Here is a 26,603-nt window from a genome sequence, read left to right as displayed (position 1 = left end):
ACTTGGCCTGATTCACAAAGTCTCCTCTGAACAGTTGATGTTGAAATGTGTCTGTTACTTGAACTCAGTGAAACATTTATTTGTGTCACGCCCTGACCTTTGAGAGCCTTTTTATTTCTCTATTTGGTTAGGTCGGGGTGTCATTTGGGTGGGCATTCTAGTTTTTCTATTTCTTTGTTGGCCTGGTATGGTTCCCAATCAGAAGCAACTGTCTATCGTTGTCTCTGATTGGGGATCATACTTAGGCAGCCTTTTTCCACCTTTAGTTTGTGCGATCTTGTTTGTGTGCACTGCATGTAGCTTTACGTTCGTTTTTCTATTTTGTTTTTTCGGTGTCATTTAAATAAATGTCAAATGTACGCCTACCACGCTGCACCTTGGTCCAATCCATCTCTAAACGATTGTGACAATTTGGGCTGTAATTTCTGAGGCTGGCAAATCTAATGAACTTATCCTCTGCAGCAGAGGTAACTCTGGGTATTCCTTTCCTGTGGCGGTCATCATGAGAGCCAGTTTCATCATAGCGCTTGATGATTTTTGCAACTGCACTTGAAGAAATTTTCTAAGTTCTTGAAATGTTCCTCATTGACTGACCTTCATGTCTTAAAGTAATGATGGACGGTCATTTCTCTTTGCTTTTTTGTGCTGTTCTTGCCATAATATGGACTTGGTCTTTTATCAAATAGGCTATCTTCTGTATACCACCCCTACCTTGTCACAACACAACTGATATGCTCAAATGCATTAAGAAGGAAAGAAATTCCACAAATTAACTTTTAACAAGGCACATCTGTCAATTGAAATGCATTCCAGGTGACTACCTCATGAAGCTGGTTCAGAGAATGCCAAGAGTGTGCAAAGCTGTCATCAAGGCAATGGGTGGCTACTTTGAAGAATCTCACATTTGTTTATCACTTTTTCAGTTGCCACATGTTTTCATATGTGTTATTTCATAGTTTTGATGTCTTCACTGTTATTCTACAATGTAGAGAATAGTAAATATAAAGAAAAACCCTTGAATCAGTAGGTGTGTCCAAACTTTTGACCTTTACTGTATACAATATATATCTTGAACATGATTATCTATTTTGGATGCAATTTGAATGGAATTGATGGAGAGAGAGAAAGACCGTGAAAGATTGCTCACATGCACACTGATTTAAAGCAACGATTCGAGTGTTTGGCTGTTTTAAAACTCTGCAGCTGCAATAAATAAAAATAAAAACATCTTTACAATTAAAAATTGAGGTGACCCCCCCAAAAGCCAGATGGAGATGTGTAAATTAGATGAGCATTCAGTTCATATATTACTGTAGCATAGGCTATGCTGCAGCAATGTAGGCCTACCTGTCACGAGAAAAAAAGCTACCATGATGAGATGATACATGTATTGTAAACTGCGCTCCGTATTGAGATGCATCGTCTGTCCCCACCCTGAGCGTTGATGATTGATCATACAGAGAGGAGAAAGAAGGCCGTAGAGAATCAGATTTAGACATCGCATATAATTTAGCAGTTTAATTTCAGGTCATACTGTTCATAGAAATAACTTCTTCGAATTGACTGGTTTCTCGCAGTTAAATCCCACAGCCTCGACAGGATCGTGGATCATATCTCTCTCTCTCCTAGCTCTGCTTCGCTCTACACTGCACTGCTTTCTGTTACTGTCATGTCATCCTGCTAGATGAAAGGCCTCCTTCAAGGCCTCAGAGATAAACTACCCTGGCCTGCCCTGATCCCGGTGGCTCTCATTCGCCAGTCCAGATATTGGGTTGGGCCGCGGTACTAGTAGGCATCCCTGCAGTACTATATAAAACTGAAGGATTGGATGGGACTTGACCTGGGAATCCCACTTGTCTTGACTTCAGAGTGACATGGTTTTATTTGAGGTGAAGGAACGTTGTAATCCTGTTAGGAATGGAAACATGGCAGTGGAAAGACACTTTCTGTCTGCTCAGGAGGGAGTTTCATGGAGGCCATCATAGAATGTAGCTCATATAATTGAGTGGGTTAGACAGGCTGTAACACAGACAGACACCACCACACCTCACCACACCCAACTCTCTCTCTGTGAGCATCTCATTAAACATCCAACATAAGGCCTTTGGTATACAGTAAAGCAGGGCGATATGGGGGAAAAATCCATATTACGATAAATTGCTTGAATTGATGCGATAACGATAAATAGAACAATACGTTTATAACATGAATGTGCCCCACAGTCTTTTACAATTATCATTTAAACTACTACAATTAGTTTGATGGTTGTAGCTACCAACTGTCCCATTAACAATCACCCATATTAGAAATGTATTTCATTTCAAACTTCACGTTTCTCTAGCATAGGATACTTATTGTAATGAACGATATAAGCCAAATGCCTGTGATAAGTGTATGGTCGGTATCGTCCCAGCTCTAGCCTAGAGTACCTTGTGGGTTGATGGGTCATTCATTACACCTAACTCATAACATGAAAAGGCATCATGTCAATTATCTGCAGAACCCATCTGGATGTGGTTAGTCCATCCAGGCATTCACTTATACTGTATTATTTTCCCACAACGCTCACAACATTTGTCAACAATTCAGTAGGACCTGCCACATAATTCTTCCATTTTGAAAAGACACTGGTGAGAAATGCATGTTGAAGATTAAATTGTTATGGAAAGAAACGAGCTCTGTTAACATTAGGACACAGTATTAGTATTAGATCAATCTGATAGGGTGCACTTAGCTTACTCCGCCAAATGTTCCCGTTTCAGGCACTTTTTCACATCACTGCACTGTTTAAAATTTGTCAAAACCCTGTTTAAAGGCCCAGTGCAGTCAAAAATAAGTTTCCTGTGTTTTATATCATATTGTAAAACAGCTGAAATGAACATTGTAAAAGTGTGAAAACATTGGATCAGTGTTATTTCCTGATAGTTGCTGGTTAAAAATACAATCTACACAGGACCTTCTAATCAGCAGGTTTGCATGGGCGGGAGTTTTGGCTTTCCATGGTGACATCACCATGCAGTAAATTGGTTAATAGACCAATAAGAAAGAGAGTTTCAAGCCTTTCTGCCAATAACAGCTAGTTTTCAGTTTTCTCCCTCGCCACTCAGACCACTCCCAGACAGTCCTAGCAAAATTGGTTGAGAAAAAAATGTTGGGCTAAAAGCTATTTGTGCCCATTTTAATGGAAATCTTTTACAGCAAGCCACTTAATTGTTTCCCAGAAATTATTTGATATTGATATAGAAATGGCTGCATTGGGCCTTTAAAATTTGTCCAAACATACTGTATATCCATAAACAAACAGCATTTCCAGCAGTGAACACTAGAGAAGACACAACCTCTGACCTCTGCCTGCACATTTCAGACACATTGTGGGATTGTCAACTCTTGTTACTACGTAATAATAATTTAAAAAAATAAGCATTGTACACAAAATTAGGCATAGTAAAAAACTCCATCCCTCTCAAAAAAACATGGTGCTCCATCACAATCTCCATGTTTAACTAAAAGAGTATGAGGACAGTGAGAGGCACAATGATGACTATGTGGCCCAACAAGAGGGTTCTGCCAGACAGAATTAAGATGTGGCCAAGAGCCAAAATGGCTGCCTGGGCATGCAGGAGCCAAGCGCCGATCCGGCCGGCCTGATTGAGCTGCCGCACCAGCCCAGCTTCACCACACTCCACTGCAGCTCAGTAAGACGACACTGGCACTCCAATGCCACGCTAGAAACAGAGCCAATGTTCAGGTAGCCTTAATGGAACAGGGGGTAAGAGGGTTCAGCGGACAATAGAAGTTCTATGTGTCGGTGATGTAGAAGAGCTACTCAACACTTTGTATAGAACTGCTCATTTCACTTTCAAAAACAGTGAATAACAACAACAACATTAGAACAACCTGAGATATGTATTACAACTTGTTTACTAACTTCCAGTTTCCTTACTCCCAATTATGAAACCATCCAGTCTAATTATACTCTACTGCCATCTGTCCTTTGAAATCTCTCAGAGAGAGAGAGAGAAAGCCCATTCAACATCAACAGGGGGACAAAACCCTTGAGCAGGGGGAGGACAGAGGGAGTAGGGGGTAGGACGGGGGGAGAGGCAGTAGGTCAGGGGGGAGTAGGGAGTAGGACAGAGGCCGCAGCCAGCACTCTGGGAAGCCTCACCCAGATTAGTCACAGAGAATTAATCTGACTGCAGAACAATGGCCACCGAGCTTCTGGCAAAGCCCAGCTGTCGCTCCGTGAAAGAAAAGAGAAACAAGATTTTGGGCCCAGAGTGGGTGTCTCGAACATAGACTTCTGCTGGAGAGGGAGCCTGCATGCAGTAGCAGTGGGCAAAACTGGGCAGGCCACGAGACACACAAGACACAGCAACACCCAGTGCAGTCCTCATCAATAAGCCTGGGTTGTGTTTGCCTTCCAACAATAGGCATGTGCTGCTCTGAGAGAACTGAAAATGCAGTGAGCGGCCTATGGCGGGCCTCAGCTCAACACGATTTAACAACTTATCACAAAAAGTTATGTCATTCACTAAATGATCTCTGGAATGTATAATATGTGTTTATACAGGCTGCAGGTGTTTCCCTCTAGTCAAATAATGGGATTTGAAACTTACTTGCACTCTCCATTTCCATCAGCTGTGGCCTCACACCTCCCCAGTTTCAAACACAACTCGGTGGACATAGAGCATCTTAAACCTGCAAACAGAATGTGTCAACACAACAACAACAGCACAATCCAAGTATAAATACTCATGTCTTCTTTCTATTTTCACATTTGAGGAGAAGATTTTCACATACAGTCATCACATTAACAAAATAACACCAAAGTGCTTTGTTAACTAAGCCATGAGTAATAAATGACAGAACTATCCCTCATGACGGTGATTGTTTTGGCCCAGGTGTGACTACAGCCATCTTGAAGTGCAGTTTGTGGTGAATGGGAATTGACACAACACTGGTAGGTGCATTCTTCTTCCCTTTTCAGCTGTCCCATCGAATGTACTATATTTGGGGAGTAACATAGCGCTGCGAAAACGGTTCTGTGTAACTCGACTCAAAACTGCCCCAATGGCCGAGGCTTGAGTTTTCATATTCCTGTGAAAAGTTATAGACTGAACAGTGAACTTTCTGGCAAACGCGTCACGCACAGCGAACCGTCTGTTGCAGCGTCTGTCTGGCACCAGGTTGGTTTGGCGCGAGCTGCGTCTGCGAGCGGAGAGTGCAACAGCTGTCTAGCGAGAGGCGCACGCACAATGAATACATCCACATGAAACGTATGGAGGAAATGGAAACAATATCCATGCGCAAATAAAACCTACATAGAAAGTATACGTTGGAATGAGAATAAGTTATAACAGAGCAGTTATACATAAATCGTAATTGGTTATCAGTGCGTTGTGGGGGCTCAAATCACTGCAAATTAAGAAACTTTCTCACACTTGTGGGAGTCATGCATGAGACTACAACCAATATCAATATGTCTGAGGTTGACAATGTGATGCCTGACTATCTGTGAATACAAAGTAAACTTAAGCTAGAAACTAACAGGAAGCTGAAGAAAAAAGAAGCAGTTTTGCCAAGTATTTCCCTTATGTCAAGCCATCCTCAAAGAGAGAAGCTGCCTTTGAAAAAACGCTTGGAGATCGAATGCAACAAGTGCAACGTTCTGCGATAGTTTTAAAAAATCAGGTTTGCGACTTCTTCCTATTTGTTCCTGTCAGCATTTACTTTGCAATAATACGAGCGTATGTAAGTGAATTCGTGGACAACATCTCCGTAATAGGCTAAATGTATATATATATATATATATATATATATATGTATATATATATATATGTTTATGAATATTTACCCACTGTGTATCGAACCAAACATGGTTTAATATTATTATTGCGCTTACCTCGTGTTAGAACAATCAGCGACAACAGGAAAGTTAGTTTCACAAAGAAAGGATGCATTCCTTTTTTTCTGATTTAAAATTGATAAATAATTCCACCTGGAGTTATCATAGATCCTATTTTATTTTCCCCTTCGACAATTAAAAAAACGTCGAATTCATAATTTCATAGATCCAAAAAAGTAACCGTTTGCGGCGCGTCTCTGTGAACTCCGTAGTTTACATGCAATGCTGTCACTCCAGTTTCCAAGTTGTAAATGATTTGAGGGACTCAATTCTCAATTCCTCCATTCCCAATTCCACATCTAGGGGCGTTATCCTTCCGCGCCACAAAAGCCTTGTTCACATTGGCAGTTTGAAGTGACTCAATATTTGTTTTGTTTTTTAGAATCTGCTGTTTTTCCTACAATCTGAACAACCAAAAAGCACATGGAATCAGATATGTAACAGACATATATTATTTGAAAGCATATAAAATACTGTATCTGTGCTTGATTAAGCGTGCCTATTGCAATGGAACCAATAGAAAAGTTCAAAAAGTGCGCACCCTCGTAGGTGGTTTGAAATCAGATACACATTTGATTCCTGGCCATTGGACTTTTGTCTGAATGGTCAAATCTAATTGATTTGCTCTCAAGTGGTTTTTAGACTGTTATTTGGCATATTTTCTTGCTAGCTAGCTACTCGGTTGACAGTTTGTTGAGCTGTAGTGGTGAAGGCCTGTGTTCCTTAGTTGGTAGAGTGTGGCACAATGCCAGGGTTGTGGGTTTGATTCCAATGGGGGACCAGTTTGAACAAATACTAAAATGTATGCACTCACTACTGTTGATTGTTTGCAAACTAATTAGTGAATGTACTAAATAGCCAGTCATCACTACAGACCTGGGCTGTAATCACAACCGGCTGTGATCTGGAGGCGCACAATTGGCACAGTGTCGTCCGGGTTAGAGGAGGGTTTGGCCAGGGGGGCTTTACTTGGCTCATCATGCTCTTGTGGCGGGATGGGTGCCTGCAGGCTGACCTCGGTCGTCAGTTGAAGGGCGTTTCCTGTTTATGTTTTTGTTGGTGGCCCACTCTTTGATTGTATGCACATCTTACAAATACAAATGTAGGCCTTAAAGAGCTCTTTAAGCAGCCCAAGTGAAGATGTACTGTAAATTCACACAACACACAACATTCTGTCTTGCAAACACTTGTGGGAAAATGTTCTAAATCTACTCATCCCCATATGTTATATGCATTCCAGTTCCTTTGAACAGCTTTTAATGGAGAGCATCACAACCTTCTCTCAGGATGTAGGCCCATGCATGATTCAAATTTGTCATCTAGCATGAACCATGATAACAGATCTAATCCTCCATAGCTGATAAGTAAATGCTGACAGTAGGCCTGGAACTTAGGTAAGTACTTTCTGGTTGTGCTGAACCAGCAAAAACAGAGCAGGTCTCCTGATAATTTTACAACCGCTAATCAAAAAATAACATTTTATTGGTCACATGCACATGGTTAGCAGATGTTATTGTTACAAGTGTGCTTGTGCTTCTAGTTCCGACAGTGCAGCAATATCTAACAAGTAATCTAACAATTCCACAACAACTACCTAATACACACAAATCTAAGTAAAGGGATGGAATAAGAATATGTACATATAAATATATGGATGAGCAATGACCGAGCAGCATAGGCAAGATGCAATAGATGGTATAAAATACGGTATATACATAAGGGATGAGTAATGTAATATATGTAAACATCACTATTAAAGTGGCATTAATAAAGTTACTAGTGATTCATTTGTTAGAATGGCCAATGATTTCAAGTCTGTATGTAGGCAGCAGCCTCTCTTCTCTGTGTTAGTGATGGCTGTTTAAAAGTCTGATGGCCTTGAGATTTTTCAGTCTCTCAGTCCCATGCCTCCTGGATGGTAGCGGGGTGAACAGGCAGTGGCTCAGGTGGTTGTTGACCTTAATGATCAAGTATACCCTTTGTGAGAATGTTTTAGTAGTTTAGGATGACTTTTAACATTGTGTCTTAGGCTGGTACTGTCACGACTTCCGCCGAAGTTGGTCCCTCTCCTTGTTCGGGCGGCGGTCGACATCACCGGTCTTCTAGCCATCGCCGATCCACCTTTCATTTTCCATTTGTTTTGTCTTGTCATCCCAAACACCTGGTTTCAATTCCATCATTATATGTTGTGTATTTAACCCTCTGTTCCCCCCATGTCCTTGTCCGGAATGGTTTATTTGTAGTGCTTGTGCACGTTATGTTGATGTGTAATGGGTTTTGTTTACCCATTGATTTATTGTTCTGTTTACGGTGGTTTTGTTTATTAAACTGTGCTGTTGTAAATATGTTTTCTGCTCTCCTGTGCCTGACTTCTCTGCCGCCAGTACCCACCCCCTACAAAATTCAGGACCGAAACTTATGGAGTCAGCAGGAGCAGGTACCCCGGGTATAGGGGTGGAGGAGCGCGTCCGGGAGCACGAAGCAATGCTCCACCATCTTGGCACCGCCATGGACCTCGTTGTCCAGACAATGGACCGCTGGGAGAGACAGGGAGTTCTCCCTGCGCCTCCACCAGCACAATCGGGGTCTCCACTACGCGCCCCTCCTTCTCCTGGACATAGTGGGATTCATCTCTCCCTTCCCCAGTAATACAATGGGACGGCTGTAAACTGCCAGAGGTTCCTGTTGCAGCTGGACTTATACATGGCAACCGTCCACCTGGCTCCTTCGGGCCGTGAGAGGGTGTCCGCCCTCGTCTCGTGCCTCACCGGGAAATCCCTGGAGTGGGCCAACTGCGTGTGGAGAGAGGGAGATGCGGCGTTGGACCAGTTTGAGGAGTTCACCCAGGCTTCGACCACCCGCCTGAGGGTAGAGTGGCGGGTGAATGCCTCTTCCATCTGAGGCAGGGGACGAGGAGCGCCCAGGAGTTCGCCCTGGATTTTTGGACCCTGGCTGCCAGCGCGGGCTCGAACGACAGGGCCCTGATCGACCAGTATCGCTGCAGTCTGCGCGAGGACGTCCGTCGTGAGTTGGCCTGCAGAGACACCACCTTCACGTTCGACCAGCTGGTGGACCTGTCCATCCGGCTGGATAACCTGCTGGCTACCCACTGACGTTCAGATCGGGGTCTGTTGGTTCCATCTCCCCGCACCCCCTCTCCGATACCCATGGAGCTGGGAGGGGTGGTGTGCAGGGAGACCGGAGGGGGTTCCAGCTCGTGCACCATCTGTGGCCGCAGAGGTCACACTGCCGGTCGGTGCAGGGTTGGTTCCTCTGGGTAACGAGGCAGCAGGCAGGGCGCTCATGCCTCACCCCAGGTGAGCCGGCACCATTCTCACCCAGAGCCCTCTGTTGCACATATGTTTGTGTATGTTCGTTTTCCTGAGGTTTCCCTACATTCCCAGCATAAGGCGCTCGTCGATTCAGGCGCGGCTGGGAATTTTATAGATAGATCGTTCGCCCATCGTTTAGGTATCCCCATTGTTCCCGTGGCTGTGCCCTTCCCCGTTCACGCCTTAGATAGTCGACCATTAGGGTCAGGGTTGATTAGGGGGGCCGCCACTCCTCTGGGCATGGTGATGCAGGGGGGTCTCAAGGAGAGAATTAGTCGCTTCCTTATTGACTCTCCTGTGTTTCCCTTGGTGCTAGGCCTACCCTGGTTGTCAGCGTGTCATGACCCCACTGTTTCTTGGCCACAAAGGGCTCTCACAGGGTGGTCGCAGGAGTGCTCGGGGAGGTGTTTAGGGGTTTCCGTTGGTGCTACTACGGTGGAAAGTCCTGACCAGGTCTCCACCGTGCACATTCCCCCTGAATATGCCAATTTGGCTCTCGCCTTCTTTTTGGAGACTCAATTACCACCCCATCGACGGGGCGATTGTGCGATAAATATCCTGGTAGATGCTGCACTTCCCAGGAGTCACGTGTATCCCCTCTCACAGGCAGAGACAGAGGCTATATGTCTCCAAATCCCTGTGCCAGGGGTACATTCGGTTCTCCACTTCAACCGCCTCCTCGAGTTTCTTTTTTGTGAAGAAGAAGGAGGGAGGTCTGCGCCCGTGTATTGACTATCGGGGTCTGAACCAGATCACGTTGAGGTATAGTTACCCGCTACCGCTACCACAGCGATTGAGTCGATGCACGGGGCGCGCTTCTTCACCAAACTAGATCTCAGGAGCGCTTACAACCTGGTGCGTATCAGGGAGGGAGACGAGTGGAAGACAGCTTTCAGTACGACCTCAGGGCACTATGAGTACTTCGTCATGCCGACCGGGTTGATGAATGCGACATCAGTCTTCCAAGCCTTTGTAGACAAGATTTTCAGGGACCTGCACGGGCAGGGTGTAGTGGTGTATATTGATGACATTCTGATATACTCCGCAACACGCACCAAGCATGTGTCCCTGGTGCGCAGTGTGCTTGGTCGCCTGAGCGTGACCTGTACATCAAGGCTGAGAAATGCCTGTTCCTCCAGCAGTCCGTCTCCTTCCTAGGGTATCGCATTTCCACCTCAGGGGTGGAGATGGAGAGTGACCGCATTTCAGCCATGCGTAATTGGCCAACTCCCACCATGGTAAAGGAGGTGCAGCGGTTCTTAGGGTTTTCCAACTACTACCAGAGGTTTATCCGGGGTTTTGGTCAGGTAGCGGCTCCCATTACCTCACTGCTGAAGGGGGGCCTGGTACGTTGGCAGTGGTCAGCTGAGGCGGACAGGGCTTTTAGTCACCTGAGGGCTCTATTTACCTCGGCTCCCAAGCTGGCCAATCCGGGTCCCTCTTTGGCGTTCATAGTGGAGGTGGACGCGTCCGAGGCTGGAATAGGAGCTGTGCTCTCTCAGCACTCGGGTACGCCACCGATGCTCTGCCCCTGTGCCTTCTTCTCGAAGAAGCTCAGCCCGGTGGAGCGAAACTATGACGTGGGGGTCCGGGAGCTGTTGGCTGTCCTCAAGGCCTTGAAGGCGTGGAGACATTGGCTTGAGGGGGCTAAACACCCTTTTCTCATCTGGACTGACCACCACAATCTGGAGTACATCCGGGCAGCGACGAGACTGAACCCTCGCCAGGCAAGATGGGCCATGTTTTCCACCCGTTTTGTGTTCACCCTTTCCTATAGACCAGGCTCCCAGAACATGAAGGCAGATGCATTGTCCCGGCTGTATGACACAGAGGAGCGGCCCATGGATCCCACTCCCATACTCCCCGCCTCCTGCCTGGTGGCGCCGGTAGTATGGGAGCTGGATGCGGACATTGAGCAGGCGTTACGTCTGATATTCGTGACAGGTTGATCGATTGGGCCCACACGTCACCCTCCTCTGCTCATCCTGGGATTGGTCGGACAGTGCGCTGTTTGAGCGGGAGGTACTGGTTTGCCTACCTTTGCTATGGACGTGAGGGTTTATGTTTCCTCCTGCTCGGTGTGTGCCCAGTGTAAGGCTCCTAGGCACCTGCCCAGAGGGAAGCTACACCTCTTACCCGTTCCACAACAGCCTTGGTCGCACCTGTCGGTGGATTTTCTTACCGATCTTCACAGGGTAACACCGCGATCCTGGTCGTTGTGGATCGGTTCTCTAAGTCCTGTCGTCTCCTCCCTCTGCCCGGTTTCACCCCAAGAGTAATGGGCAGGTGGAGAGAGTAAACCAAGATGTGGGCAGGTTTCTGCGGTCCTATTGCCAGGACCGGCCGGGGGAGTGGGCAGTGTTCGTGCCCTGGGCCGAGATGGCACAGAACACGCTTCGCCACTCCTCCACTAACCTCTCTCCCTTCCAGTGTGTACTGGGGTACCAACTGGTTCTGGCACCTTGGCATCAGAGTCAGGCCGAGGCTCCTGCAGTGGATAACTGGTTTAGGCGCGCTGAGGAGACATGAGAAGCTGCCTGTGTTCACCTTCAGCGGGCCGTGCTGCGCCAAAAAGAGAATGCAGACCGTTTCCGCAGTGAGGCGGACCGGGTCTGGCTCTAGACCCGAAACCTGCCCCACCGTCTGCCCTGCCGGAAGCTAGGTCCGCGCTTTGTGGGGCCATTTAAAGTCCTGAGGAGAGTGAACGAGGTTTGTTATAGGTTACAGCTTCCCCCAGATTACCGTATTAATGCCTCGTTCCATGTGTCTCTCCTCAGGCCGGTGGTGGCTGGTCCGCTCCAGGAGTCTGAAGTGCGGGAGGTTCCTCCGCCCCCTCTGGACATCGAGGGGGCCCCAGCGTACTCCTTTAGCGCCATACTGGATTCGAGGCGTCAGGCGAGGGGCCTTCAGTATCTCGTGGAGTGGGAGGGGTACGGTCCAGAGGAAAGGTGCTGGGTTCCGGTCGAGGACGTGTTGGACCCTTCAATGCTGCAGGAGTTCCACCGTCTTTGTCCTGATCACCCAGCGCCTCGCCCTCTGGATCGTCCCTGAGGCCGGTGTTGGCGCGCTGCTGGAGCCGCTCGTCAAGGGGGTGTACTATCATGACTTCCGCCCGAAGTCAGTCCCTCTCCTTGTTCGGGTGGCGTTCGGCGGTCGACGTCATTGGTCTTCTAGCCATCGCCGATCCACCTTTCATTTTCCATTTGTTTTGTCTTGTCTTCCAACACACCTGGTTTCAATTCCATCATTACATGTTGTGCATTTAACCCCCTGTTCCCCCCATGTCCTTGTCAGGAATTGTTTATTTGTAGTGCTTGTGCACGTTATGCTGGTGTGTAACGTGTTTTGTTTACCCATTGATTTATTGTTCTGTTTACGGTGGTTTTGTTAATTAAACTGTGCCGTTGTAAATCATTTTTTTGCTCTCCTGCGCCTGACTTCTCTGCCGCCTGTACGCACCCCCTGCAGGTACGTGTATCCTAAGGTTTCAGAGCACACAATTAGATCGTCAGTGCAAATGTCAACTCCCACTCACAAATACCATGAATTCATTTAAAAATTGTGCAATAATTTATTTGGGACTGGTACAAACATTTTCCAAGTATCACTAATCAGAGGGGTTGGGTTAAATGCAGAAGACACATTTCAGTTGAATGCATTCAGTTGTACAACTGACTAGGTATACCCCTTTCCCTAATCGTAAAAAACCCCAGAAGGGAACAGTTTTGCAACTGGTGGTTTCTATGCCTGTAGGACAGTGACACATTTTTTTAGTGGTGAATCCATTTCTGTGTGACATTTAAAGGAGCTGCGTACATGCCAAAAGGACCTCCAGGTAGAACAAAAGCCTGGAGTGTGGGAAGAGGAAGACTGAAGCAAACTTTGTGGCCCTGGGTCCTGAGAATGGAGAGAAGGGTTAGAGGAGTATATCATGGAGAGAATGGCAAAGGAGTGAAAGGATGGGGGAGAAAATGACGAAGAGAAGGTTAAAGTGGTTGAGGAAGTAGTGATGTCCCACTCCAGTCTCCCTCTTACCTAATTTATCACCTGATTTACGTAACAAAAGGCACATCGCAATAGGTGGTCCAGGTATCCTCGTGACATGACACAAGTGGGAGGGGGTGGGCCTTTCCTCTGTTATTCTTCATTGCTCCCTTATTGTTCCCAACTTCTTGAATGCATACTCCATGAAGTTTGCACATGCCTAAAAAACTTTAAGTGTGTTTACATTTCTGAATTTATATGTGGGATATTGTTTTTCAATTTTCATTTTTTTTTTAATTGCTGGAGTTTGACAAAAAAAAGAAGTTTTTCTAACTTTTTCAGAAAAACATAGACAAAAGTAATGTAAATTATATAATCAGCTATTGTTTTATGCCCAATGTAATAGGAGGAACATTTGTATTGTGTCACATCCCAAGGTTGAGTGTAAACAGGATTTGTGTTGCCTTCCTTCTCATTGTGTTTATCTGGGCCATTTCAATGCCCCCCATCCCGGTAGCCATTATTGAAGACCATATGTAGGATATTAATTTGAGCCAGTTTGCAACAGCAGGTAAATAATCCTGCAGCAAAAGGACATTTGAATTACTATGGGGTTGATAAAAATAAATATTAGGGCAAGTCAAGTCTGACATTCTAAAGTGGAAATGACAAACTTTAGAAGCCTTTTTAAATGTCAAATACACTACAAGTTTGCATTTCTTGCTGTACAGGAACATTCTCAGTAACAGAAGAGCAATTAAATTAAAATGCTACAGCTGTAATGACACTTAGCAAATAGTTTTATCCAAAGCAATTTACAGTTCATTGAGTGCACGCATTTAAGTATATGTTACCCCTACAGGGATTGAAACCACAACCTTGGCATTGCTAAAGCCCCTCTCTTACCAAATCACACAGGACCAGCCTCACTGTATCAGCTCAAGCCACTGAAAACAGACAGGGTAGAATTTCACTATTTTGATTACTCCCTGGAAAATAATTGTGTTATCTACCTGTTAGTACCTGTCCTGGTAAAATGGTCTCTGTTAGCACTCCAAGGTGAGTTTATCACAGTTGGGAGGGGCTCTAGCTTCAGTTTGTTTTAGGTTGTGATTTAGTAGTGCTGTCTGAGCTATCACTGCATGCCCAAACATTGATATGGCAGAGTCACAGATCAGAGCTTCTTACCGGCCACTTGTCTAAACACACTTATTACAATGCTACTCACTTATTGCAATGGAAATATTAGACTGCTACAATATAAAGTGGTATAGTAGGTATATCAGATAAACCATATAATTATTTTAATTCCTCCCAAAAGCTGTCATTCAAGTCTCTCTCTCTTATTAGTTGTTACTTAGACAAGTGTGTCTTTTCCTTAAACCAAGGCTCCATTCATCCCAATTCAACACTCCTAAACTAGTTCAATATGATCCATAACTCTACATTTACTGTGTGTTGAGATGAAGTGTACAGCTAATCCAATCCACACCAGAGCATATAGCACTCTGAGCTGCAGAGAAACAGAGTAATTGTTTGTACCATGCCATGTGAAAACCAGAACCATCCCTCATCCTCCATCCACATGTTAATAGGACTGAGGGGGAGGGAGATGGCTTCAGAGGACATGTTGGGACATGTCTATTCACTACAGCTTCGTAAAGAACTCAATGGTTGCCTCTTTTATGCATACGTCTATGTACTGTATTACCATGCTGTACCATGGAAGTTGTATTGTTTTGTCATCAGAATATATCATTTCAGCACTGAAGTGGCACATCACCGCCACATCATGTTTGAATTCATTTTAAGTTGATAACATCTTAGCTCAATGTCTCAGTTCAAGGCAGTCCAAACAAATGTTAAAATGCGTAAATTCCTTCAACAACATGTTGCTTAGGTTTGTAAATTAACAGGAACACACTGACTGGGTATAAACTCCTCTCCAACACACTTCCAGTACGGGTTTAACTGTTGACGCATGGCACTCCACTGGATTATATGGCAGTTTGCTGAAGTGTGAACAACAGAATAATTAACTAAATTTGCTGAAGTGTGAACAAAGAATTTGCTTTCTCTTCTGCTTCTCTCCTCACCTTCCCTCACCTTCATCCACCTTCACCCATCACGTACACATACAGGTGTGAGTATTCAATTAACACTCTTTGTTGAAACATGTTTCCCTTAGAAAGTAAAACAACCCTGAAAAGCAACTGCACTATCTAATCCTTTGAACAATCACCTGATCAGTTTCCTCTTGTGACCATAGGCGCAGATATCCACACTAGCCCTGTTGTGTCAATTACTCTCACCTCTACGTCCCTGAGCTGCCCTGTCACACCAAGAGGAAACACTTAAGTCTGTGGGGGCAGGAAAGCCAGGAGATCCTGTTGCCTCTGTAATACCACACAGAGTGAAACACCCCCCACCCCAAACATCCAAATCTCAGCCCTACCAACCTTTTGTCCTGCTTCTTGTCTGGGGGACACTGACGGTTAGGTTAGCCTGGTAATTACCACACAGAGTGAAACACCACCCACCCCAAACATCCAAATCTCAGCCCTACCAACCTTTTGTCCTGCTTCTTGTCTGGGGGACACTGACGGTTAGGTTAGCCTGGTAATTACCACACAGAGTGAAACACCCCCCCACCCCAAACATCCAAATCTCAGCCCTACCAACCTTTCGTCCTGCTTCTTGTCTGGGGGACACTGACGGTTAGGTTAGCCTGGTAATTACCACATTGAGTGCACATAAACCTTCTGTAAGAGGCTCTGGGATCTTCTAATCACTTTAACATATGACTGTTATGTCACCTCCAGGCCACTGAGCTTTTTTTAAACATCCAATCGGAGAAAAGCAGAACGTCTAGTTGATCATCTTGTTTATAATAAAACAGGGAGTTACAGGCCAGGGACAGCTGAATCAGTGTAAGGGAGATAATCATTATGATTTATATCACATTCATTTATTTGGGAGCTATATCACCTCATGTACAATAGTACGACCCTAGGCAGTCTTGTCAAGGCAATCAGTCTTGACAAAAGTGTTCTGCTCCAATGTGGCCAATGGGTGCGTTCGAGTGGATCAATTTTGTCTAGTCGATGGTCACCGCCAATGTTCCCTCAATTTAAAAAAATCTAATTTAAGGTCTGTGAGCGCAATTTTGTGAAAATTGTGTGCCACTTTCGGTGCGCGTTTACTGTGAACACAGGCTGTACCCGCTTTAAGTTAGATTGAACAGTGGTCAAGTAGGCTACTGTGGCTATTTGATCATCATGTAGGCCTAACAGAGTGGTCTACCATCAAAAACAATGTAGAATATGCATCCAATAGCATTGTTACATGGAAATAGCTGTTCTATCATCCAGGCTACAGTAGCAGCCAATGTGTGGTGTTCAATGTAGGCCTTCCATGAGATTTTGAAAAAACATGCAGAGATTTACATTAACCTGTTTAATGCTGTTTGTCCTTCAGATAAAGAGGTGACTGAAAATATTGTTGTGTTGTTCGATGTACTTAGTTTATTCAAGCAATGTCTCCAAATACAACACTGCCACTTTAAGACAAAAAAAGCTCTTAACCTGACTCCTTTTTCAAAGATTTCTAGATGTACACGTTTTGGTGCTATTGTAGGAAGCAATCACGCCCCCATCGCTGACTACAAATGATCAATAACTGGGATAATAACTCGCAAACTAGCAAACGATATGAAGAAATGTACAATGTGCACACGTCGTTACATGTAGCTATTGCTTTGATCTCAAAACAAGCCCATCTACTCATGATTGTTGATGCTGTTAAAACAGTCCAGTTCAAAGTGAATACACAGGTCCATATATGGCAATGGTCTATTTGCATATAGGCCTACTGCAGCTCTGATTGGTTATGACGCACTGGTCTGTGTGGTGTATGTGCCTTCGTGGCTTTTGTGCCTGTCAATGCAATAGAATCCTACTCTGCCTACAACAAAATCTCTTGCATAGTTCGTTTTGTTTCAGTATGTTGCATTAAAAGTGGCCAATATTGCACTGATTCGATCACAATTCCCACATTAAAGGGAAACATTGATAGTGTTAACTAACGGTGAAAACTCTAGAAAGTTGAGTGAAGCACCACACGGCCAGGTCTCTGACCTCCTCCCTATAGGCTGTCTCTGTCACGCCCTGACCTGAGTATTCTTTGTTTCTTTATATATTTTGGTTAGGTCAGGGTGTGACATGGGTGATGTATGTGTTTTTGTACTGTCTATGTGATGCTGCATGTTAGCACTCTGTTTCTATAGCGGTCACGTTCGTCTGGTTAGTTTGTTTGTTTGTTTAAAGTATGCATTCACACGACGCTGCGCTTTGGTCCGCTTCTTACGACGATCGTGACAGAATAACCCACAAACCAACAGTGAAACCCAGGCTACCTAACTATGATTCTCAATCAGAGACAGCTAACGACACCTGCCTCTGATTGAGAACCATACTAGGCCGAACTCAAAAACCAACATAGAAAAACAAACATAGACTGCCCACCCAACCCACGTCCTGACCATACTAAAACAAAGATAAAATAACAGAACTAAGGTCAGAACGTGACAGGATGTTTTAATCAAATATGTTTTTTTCCAGAAACCACAAAAGTGTTGTTTCTGAAGTCCTGATGAATTTATAATTTTGCATTATTGAGAAATACTGATTCCATGCAAAAAAGCCAAAGCAATGGATCATCAGTTTACTCTTTAAAAGTGTCATGCCTCTCTCTGGCTTAATCACTTTTTGAAGACATTAGTTTCTTTATGCCTCTGGAACTGATGCGTGTGCAATACGTTCTTATGTCTCAGAGAATATCATTTTCCCACAAGTGTCCATCACATCTAATACCCCCCACACCGAGCCAATACATGAAGCAGTCTATAACTGGGGATATGAAGCCTACTTGATCATAGGACAAATGCACCAATGTAGTGCAGTCTCATTATTTCCTGAGTGTATCAACCACAGATGAATGTATTCTACTCCTCTAGTATTGTTCTTATAAATGACTGCAGGAGATGGTTTACAAACTGTATTGATGGTTTTCAAGTTATACTGTCAAATGGCGGGAAAGACTTGCCTGGATCCTTGGTTAGGTTGTGTGGGAAGGGGGTGACATGTCTAGAAAAGAAGAAGTGTGATATGGGGTATGTTGCTACCAACCATTGATATTAGTCAAGCATTTTGAATTGTCTGTTGATTAGCCAGTTCAACAATGACAGTATTTCTAAACAACTTATGTATAACCAACACAGTCCGGATCGACTGCCACCCACCAACACTCACAATACTGAAAGGGACTGAACAAGACACTTAAAGTGTGGACTAAAATTTCCTACACCTAATCACAACTAATTAGGTTAATAGCTGGTTAACATGTAATTGGATGCATAAACACACATTTGTCACTTTTATGTTGGCCAATGCAGCTGCTTCCCAGTATTGTGCCCTGTGTACTCTAGCTACTGTAGGGAGACACAATGTACGGACAGGCCCACCGTGGGTCAACAGTAGTAGCTTACCCCAGTGCTGTAGAACCATGGGAGGTCCAGACCCCTCTCTAGCTGCTCTGATTCTGTTTTTGGCTGCGTAATCACAAACAGGAAGCCAGTGGGAGCCAGCTGCATAGGACCACTTCCTTCTTTTGTTTACTGGGGGATTGTATCAACCTCTGTGGCTCCTGGATGCTGTCATGTCGCACCATGCCTGCTGACCCATACAGTATTATACCCCTGCTTTTCTTTGTCCATCACCACACTCTGTCTCTCTCTCTAAGCTCTTTGAAGACTCCTCGCCCTTCTCATTGAACTCGTGGCCCTAGCACTTCTCCACTTCAAAGCTAATTGATTAATATTTTCAGTTGCTCATATGTTTGACAGGTTATGAAATATAAGCTTGGTTGAGGTTGAGGTTTAAGTTGGTATATGGCTGTTTCATCATGAACAATATGAACATTAGAATGTCTTGTCCAAGATAGTCACTACTCAGTGAGAAAGATGATTTGTCTTTCATCATAGGAATGTTCTGTAGAGTATGCCTCTATAGCACTAATAAGTAGAAGAGTGCCACTCCCCCTGACCATGGTTCCCAGGCAGTGAGAACACCATTCCCTTTGTTACCTCAACAGTCAATAAACACTGGCACTTTATTCTCACGTTCTCACCTCAGGATAGCAGCATTTTACCTCACAGTGTTCTTTCTACTGTAAGTTACAGCATCAAACCATAGCAATATGCCAAGTAATTTTTTAAATAATAAAGTTAAACCGTATTGCCTACTGTCTCATTAGAAAATCAGAGATGATATAATATGTATTTCAATACACATATTTCAGATTCAGGTTTATTTAACATTCATTGTACATAAAGGATTCTGTGCCTGCTGAAGGAGTGTTCTCAAGGTTTTGACTTTCCCTGTGTTGGTGGGATCCACTCTTTCCGAGTCTCTGAAACCCCTCCCTTGAGCCCGAGCTGACAGATATACTGTATTTCGTGGAGTAAATGTTAGCTTCCCAACATCCCATTAAAGCCACCGTGTGAGGTGCAGCCAGAAAGAAGTAGTGAGTTCAGTGAGTTTGGGAACAATGTGGCCTTTCATCACGAGGGCTGCTTCTCCCCAGTCCATCTTTCCCTCTCTCTTTTCCTTTCACACTCTCTCCCTTTTATTCTCTCTAGTTCTATCTCTTTCTCTCTCTAGTTCTAAAAAAGTCTATCTCTCTCTCCTCTGTCTTCCTCTGCGGTAGGTCTACAGTATCATGCAGGCATTCTATGTCTCACACCCATTGCTTGGGCCATGAGTGAAGAGGTCCTGTGATTTTTCAATTCCCAGGGTGGTTCTGCCAGAATGTTATTTTTTTGACTACTTAACTTCCCATTAAATGTATTAATAGATTGAGTACACATCCATCTCAGATTATGTCTAGTTCTCAACACTATACTCTGCACTGTTGACACCGGAGGAACTTTCTCTGAAACATAACTCATCTCCCTGAAGATTACCCAAGGATCTCCCACAAGATTACCCAAATTGGAAAATGAGTGCATCATTTTTACATTATGGCCCCTGTGGAATTGTTCACCAGCCAATGAGCAAAGAAAACTGGTGATCCAGGATGGACACAACAAAAGGCATGGTATGTGTCTGCCCCATGCAGCTCAGTATTCTGTGTCATGATGAGGTCATTTACCAAACTATCAACATTCTGACCTATTGCATCACCTCCTCCAGAGTGGGCCAATCTGATTTCCTGTTAATGGCTTACTAATCAAACATTTATCCTATCATTACCTCAGGGTAAAATCTTGCATATATTTTCAACATCAACTTCTGCATTTACATACTACAGTAGATGATGAGAGATCCTGAATTTGATATTCCTTCACAGCACCACCAGACTGAGAGAGAGGGACCTGCATTGCTCCCAAATAGGGTAGGCTGATGTAATCACGAAAAGAGAGACTTGAGAGGCTAAGGATCAGTGAGCAGCACGACAGGCTGACTCCATGCCCTCTGGAATTATGGGTAAATATCTGAGGCCCAGTCATGGGAATGAAATACATGTCAAGTCTCAGAGCGCTGACAGTGACACTGGCTCCAACACAGCAAGGTCACCAATGTGCCTCAGTGTGAGTGAGGGACTTTCCTTCTTTCCCACTTTCTTTCTTTTTCTTTCATTCTTTCATTCTTCCTTTTCTTTTTCTCTCAATGTCTTTCTTGTGAATGTAAATATCTACAGCAAAATAATCTACTTAACACTGATGCACTCTGGTTGTTGTTGCAACATATAGTGTTACTCTAAGTGTGTTTTTACAAGAATAGTTGTGTATGCCTCAATAGAGCAAGTGAGAGACAGTGTGTGTGTAGCAATCTAATGATTGTTTGGGGAGAGGGAAGGTAGGGCGAGGAGGCTTAGTACTCAAATCAAATCGAATGTTATTTATCACATGCGCCACATACAACAGGTGTTGACCTTACAGTGAAATGCTTACTTACAAGCCCTTAACCAACTCCCCTATGAGTGGTGTGTAATGTCGGTATGTGAGAACTATGGTAGCATATGACACCCAGGTTTAGAAAGAGACTGCGAGATGTACATAACTTAATGTCTTCCTGCAACACCACAAGATACTAATAATCTCACCTTAGTCAGGGCAGATGAGATGATTGATAACCTCTCTAAAAACCTGGACACAACATGATATGCCTGTTTCATAACAATAGTCCTCCTGAAAGACAAAGGCCCAGAAGAGGTGCATGGTGGGAAATCCGCCTCATCCCCTCCTGGACCACATTTCCCAGCAGAATGTCACGCCCCAGTACAGTATACAGGAAGTTAGTGTTTTGATTTCCATAGCCCGGTTCTTTCACTTCTTGAGCTAAAAGTGCCTGTTATCATGCGGTCCTATTCTGTAGCTCACATAGAGGGACCGACCGGATCAACAATATTCATGGGTGACTTCATGAATGTTTGTCTTACTGTCCAATCTCTTTCTCTTTCTCTTTCTCTCTCTCTCTCTCTCTCTCTCTCTCTCTCTCTCTCTCTCTCTCTCTCTCTCTCTCTCTCTCAACAAGATTTTCCATTACCTTAAAGTCACCTTAAACATTCTCCTCTCACTGACTTCAGCTCCATTCCTTGTGTCTTCCCTCATATATGTCCTGAGTGATTAAAATGTGAAAACCAAAACAGTTATTTAAGGCAAGCTGCAGCTTTAGCCCATGCTGTTCACAGGGTGCTCAGATGTCCACCCCCTACTCTCTCCAAACAATGCCAAATTTAAGAGTCAACACATTTCAGACCTGCTTTGTTTGTGTCTGGCAGAGAGTGTTGTTATCAAAGTCCTATTCATGATATAAATACTTTTACACAGTGGGAAACACACAGAGCAACTGGGCGGAACTAATACTGCAACGACACCTGTGAGAAAGAAGTAGAGAAACAGAAGGTTGATTGCACCTTGGGCATTATACCATGATTACACTCAAATGGGACTATTGTAAAACATAATCAACAGCCTAATAGTGCACATAGGTTAAGTTAAGTTTAAGTGCAGTGCAGTTCTTCAGTCTTAATTCCGAAACTTTATTTTGACTTGCTTTGGATATGTGCATGCTCCGATTTATTGCATGCATTCGCGACAATCCCATGTCAATCAATCAATCAAAAAAATGTATTTATAAAGCCCTTTTTACATCAGCCAATGTCACAAAGTGCTATAGAGAAACCCAGCCTCAAACCCCAAACAGCAAGCAATGCAGATAAGCTTTGCATAAGGAGTTGACTAAGCAGTTCACTATGTTCCATATGAATCCAAAAACAAGTATTCTTTAAATAAAATAATGTTGATTGATGTGTGATGAAAATGTTTGTCTGATATATGACTAAGATCTCAGATGTGGCTCCCTGCTGTATGGGGGTTTTCTCATGTCTTCCTTAAAACTCAATCATGGCACGTTGCCATTTTAAACTAATCCCATCTCTGCTCTCTCTCGCACTCTCTCTCTCTCTCTGCTGTCTTGTTTAGTCTTTGTAGCGGCTGACTGTCTCCCTGTAGAGCGGTGATTGTGGTGAACCAAAAGACAGTGCGCATCTAAGGACATATGCCTTTGTTTAGCTAACATCAGCAGTGCTCTGAGGATGCTCCCCCTTCTGATATGTGGTTGTGTTCACCTGTACTGTACTGTGGGTATTTAATTCATGCAATATATAGTAGGCTCCTCTGGGGTGAGGATCATCATCAAATCAAAGTTTATTTGTCAGGCTCTAACCAATGGTGTGAAGAAGAAAAAAAGGCATGTGTGTGTGTGTGTGTGTGTGTGTGTGTGTGTGTGTGTGTGTGTGTGTGTAGGTAGGTAGGTAGGTAAGTAAAGAAATAAAACAACAGTAAAAAGACATTTGAAAAAAGAGTAGCAAGGCTATATACAGACACCTATTAGTCAGGCTTATTGAGGTAGTATGTTCACGTAGGTATGGTTAAAGTGACTATGCATATATGATAAACAGAGAGTAGCAGCAGCGTAAAAGAGGGGGGGGGGGGCACATAATGCAAATAGTCCGGGTAACCATTTGGTTACCTGTTCAGGAGTCTTATGGCTTGGAGGTAAAAACTGTTGAGAAGCCTTTTTGTCCTAGACTTTACTCTGGTACCGCTTGCCATGCGGTAGTAGAGAGAACAGTCTATGACTGGGGTGGCTGGGGTCTTTGACAATTTTTAGGGCCTTCCTCTGACACCGTCTGGTGTAGAGGTCCTGGATGGCAGGCAGCTTTGCCCCAGTGATGTACTGGGCCGTACACACTACCCTCTGAAGTGCCTTGCGGTCGGAGGCCAAGCAATTGCCGTACCAGGCAGTGATGCAACCGGTCAGGATGCTCTCAATGTTGCAGCTGTAGAACCTTTTGAGGATCTCAGGATCCATGCCAAATCTTTTTACTTTCCTGAGGGGGAATAGGCTTTGTCGTGCCCTCTTCACGACTGTCTTGGTGTGTTTGGACCAATCTAGTTTGTTGTTGATGTGGACACCAAGGAATTTGAAGCTCTGAACCTGCTCCACTACAGCCCCGTCGATGAGAATGGGGACGTGCTCCGTGCTCCTTTTCCTGTAGTCCACAATCATCACAGTATTACCGGGGAGGAAGGACTACCTTTGCATATGCCCAAGATGCTGCTTGATACAATGCCATCTCCATCCATTGTCCACTATAGTCTTTTCTGTATGTGTTATTTATGGCCAACAGAATATTTAATTTGGTACTGCTGTTTTATTCAGTCATTATGAACGATTTTAAAGCCATTTTGTTTATGGTCCTTAAACAATGATCATTGTTTCATACTGTTTTGTTTTGTTAGTCCCACCTGAACTGACTTATTCTAGCTTGACATACCTCTGGTCAGAACATGGCATGTTCACACACACACACGGTGCCTCCTCCCTGTTGTGTTCCATTCACAGCAGTTTCCCATCAGGCCAGAGGTGGAAATCACTTGTCCCTGTGCAAAAGGAAATGGCCTCAGATTCCCAGGCCAGGCGTGGGGCGGAGAATCAGTGTCGCCACAGAATGATGTTACACTCACTGTAGTAAACTTTGATGCAGCAAAGGGATATTAGTAAGACCTGTCAGCTTTGGTTCCTAGGGCGGAAATGGGCTATAATGGGTAGAGTGATGACAAGTCTTTCCTAAAGCACTATGTGCTAATTTGGTTCTTGATTAAATGATAATAAACAATTAATACTGTACCTCATGCTCTCTGACTGTACTTTATGTAGTGCAAGCTGAGCAGAAAAGAGATTCAAGTCTCTCCCCACTGGGCTCAGATGTCAGTTTAACATCCATTTTTGATTTACATTTGGTTGAGTTATCAAGAATGTGAATTCAACATGAAATAAACAAGATTTACACCCTGTCATTGGATTTAGGTAAAAAATTGGGTGAAGAAAATCGTAAATTCCCTTACGTCGATGACTTTTTGCAAATCCAATCGGTTTTCCACATTGATTCAACATCCATCACATTGATATCAGTTTTTTTGTTTTTTGACCAGTGGGTCACTTATGAATTAAAAGTCCATTGACTATTTGAATCTAAAACCTTGATGTTTTGGCCATGTTTGTTTTACACGGAATGCTTCACTTTTTGCTTTCATTAGTTATTTTTCTTGCACATTGACACAATGTCAGTTGAAACACTGTTGTTGAACCTCACTGATCAGTGTTGATGATAGTGTGTTGATACACCTTGATGTTTCTCTGAGATCTGGGTTTTCTCCTCTCACCCAGGACAGGTAACTGCTGACTTTACCTTTCTTTCTATCTCTGAGAGGATCAGACGGACTCCCATTTCTCTCACCTGACACCTGCCATCCTGTGTCATCTCAGCAAACGGTTTTCTCCTTAATTAATGCCCCATCACAAAGGGAAAGGGCTGGAGGGCACTAGGACTTTGTTTACTATCTAACAACCTGATATCTTTTCTTCTCTCTCTATCGGCACAGTTCCACTGGTTCAGCAAAACGACCACATTCCACATGCAGTCAGAAGCCTGGGAATAAGTTCTAGTGGTGAAATAATATTTACATTTCTATTTACAATTTTGTCTTCCCACAAACACAACTGTTTGCTGTCACCTCGCACAAATAGTTTTCTACTATTTTATGACGCTTTGGGAAAATGTGTGTTTTGGTTTTTATTGCTGCGTGTGCCATGTTGCAGTAGACCAGATTGAAGCCTTCACACTGTTTTGGTATACTTTCATTTGTCAGGTATAATAGAAGTAGATAGTGAACACAAAAGTAATATTTTAGTGAAGGAAAATAAATCATGCTTTTGTCAAGATCTCGCCGATCCCATGCAGCTGGGATAATTTTGTATGAACATGTTTATCCTTTAAACTATAAACACTGAACAGGATAAACTTTGCATAAAATACATTTAAGAAAAGAAGTGGCAGTTATTCTTTGAATATTTACTCAACAAATCCATGTTGGGAGTTGAGTAAGTCTGCGATTTGAAAGTTTCCTACAGTTACTTGACTGTTCAGCGGGAAAGATAGGCATATACACTTCGACAGGATCGCCTTCCTTGGCGGGAGACTCAGGGAGAGAAGGGAGGACAGCGACAACATCGGGGTTCGCGGCCACAGAGAAAGCCCAAAAGACAGCCCCCCAAAAAAAGGTTTTGGGGAGGGGCGCATGGAGTGGTCGGCGGAGCAAAGGCGTGAACCAGAGACTGTCAGTGAGTTGAGGGAGAATGTGGAGGAGAGAGAAATTAGAGAGTTATTGAATTGGTGGAGGATGCACGACATTTGCCCTAAGGAGCGTGTTATCGATTTCAAGACACCTGAGTCAGCTCTCCGTACTCATCCCGAGAAGTGTGTTAAAGTTCCGGTACAAGTGATGCCGGCTATATACACCAGATCTCCAGTATGCCTTCCCAGCCCAGTACGTCCTGTGCCTGCTCCTCACACTCTCCCTCAAGTTCGTGTCCCCAGTCAGGTATATCCTGTGCCTGCTCCTCACACTCTCCCTCAAGTTTGTGTCCCCAGTCAGGTATATCCTGTGCCTGCTCCATGCACTCTCCCTCAAGTTCGTGTCCCCAGTCAGGTATATCCTGTGCCTGCTCCATGCACTCTCCTTGAAGTGTGTGTTCCCAGTCAGTTACGTCCTGTGCCTGCTCCTCGCACTCTCCCTCAAGTGCGTGTCCCCAGTCAGGTACATCCTGTGCCTGCTCCATGCACTCTCCTTGAAGTGTGTGTTCCCAGTCAAGGTACGTCCTGTGCCTGCTCCTCGCACTCTCCCTCAAGTGCGTGTCCCCAGTCAGGTACATCCTGTGCCTGCTCCACGCACTCTCCTTGAAGTGTGTGTT

General features: G+C 44.2%; 1 protein-coding gene across 2 annotated transcripts in view; it reads right to left on the bottom strand.

The window, feature by feature from the left end:
* LOC109877660 (neurogenic locus notch homolog protein 1) overlaps window positions 1-6,175 on the bottom strand; it is a 53,426-nt gene extending 47,251 nt beyond the window's left edge. For both annotated transcript variants that reach the window (XM_031818894.1, XM_031818895.1), the window contains exons 1-2: window positions 5,906-6,175; window positions 4,620-4,701 (exon numbers count right to left, since the gene is read on the bottom strand). In XM_031818894.1, coding sequence (XP_031674754.1) covers window positions 4,620-4,701; window positions 5,906-5,963 — 140 coding nt within the window. In that variant the 5' untranslated portion in view covers window positions 5,964-6,175. The remainder of the gene's footprint in view (window positions 1-4,619; window positions 4,702-5,905) is intronic.
* Window positions 6,176-26,603: the final 20,428 nt, after the last annotated feature.

This window comes from Oncorhynchus kisutch, linkage group LG3 (genome assembly GCF_002021735.2).
Source record: "Oncorhynchus kisutch isolate 150728-3 linkage group LG3, Okis_V2, whole genome shotgun sequence".
NCBI lineage: Eukaryota > Metazoa > Chordata > Actinopteri > Salmoniformes > Salmonidae > Oncorhynchus > Oncorhynchus kisutch.
The sequence above is the reverse complement of the archived record's forward strand: the minus strand, read 5'-3'. Positions and strand labels throughout refer to the sequence as shown.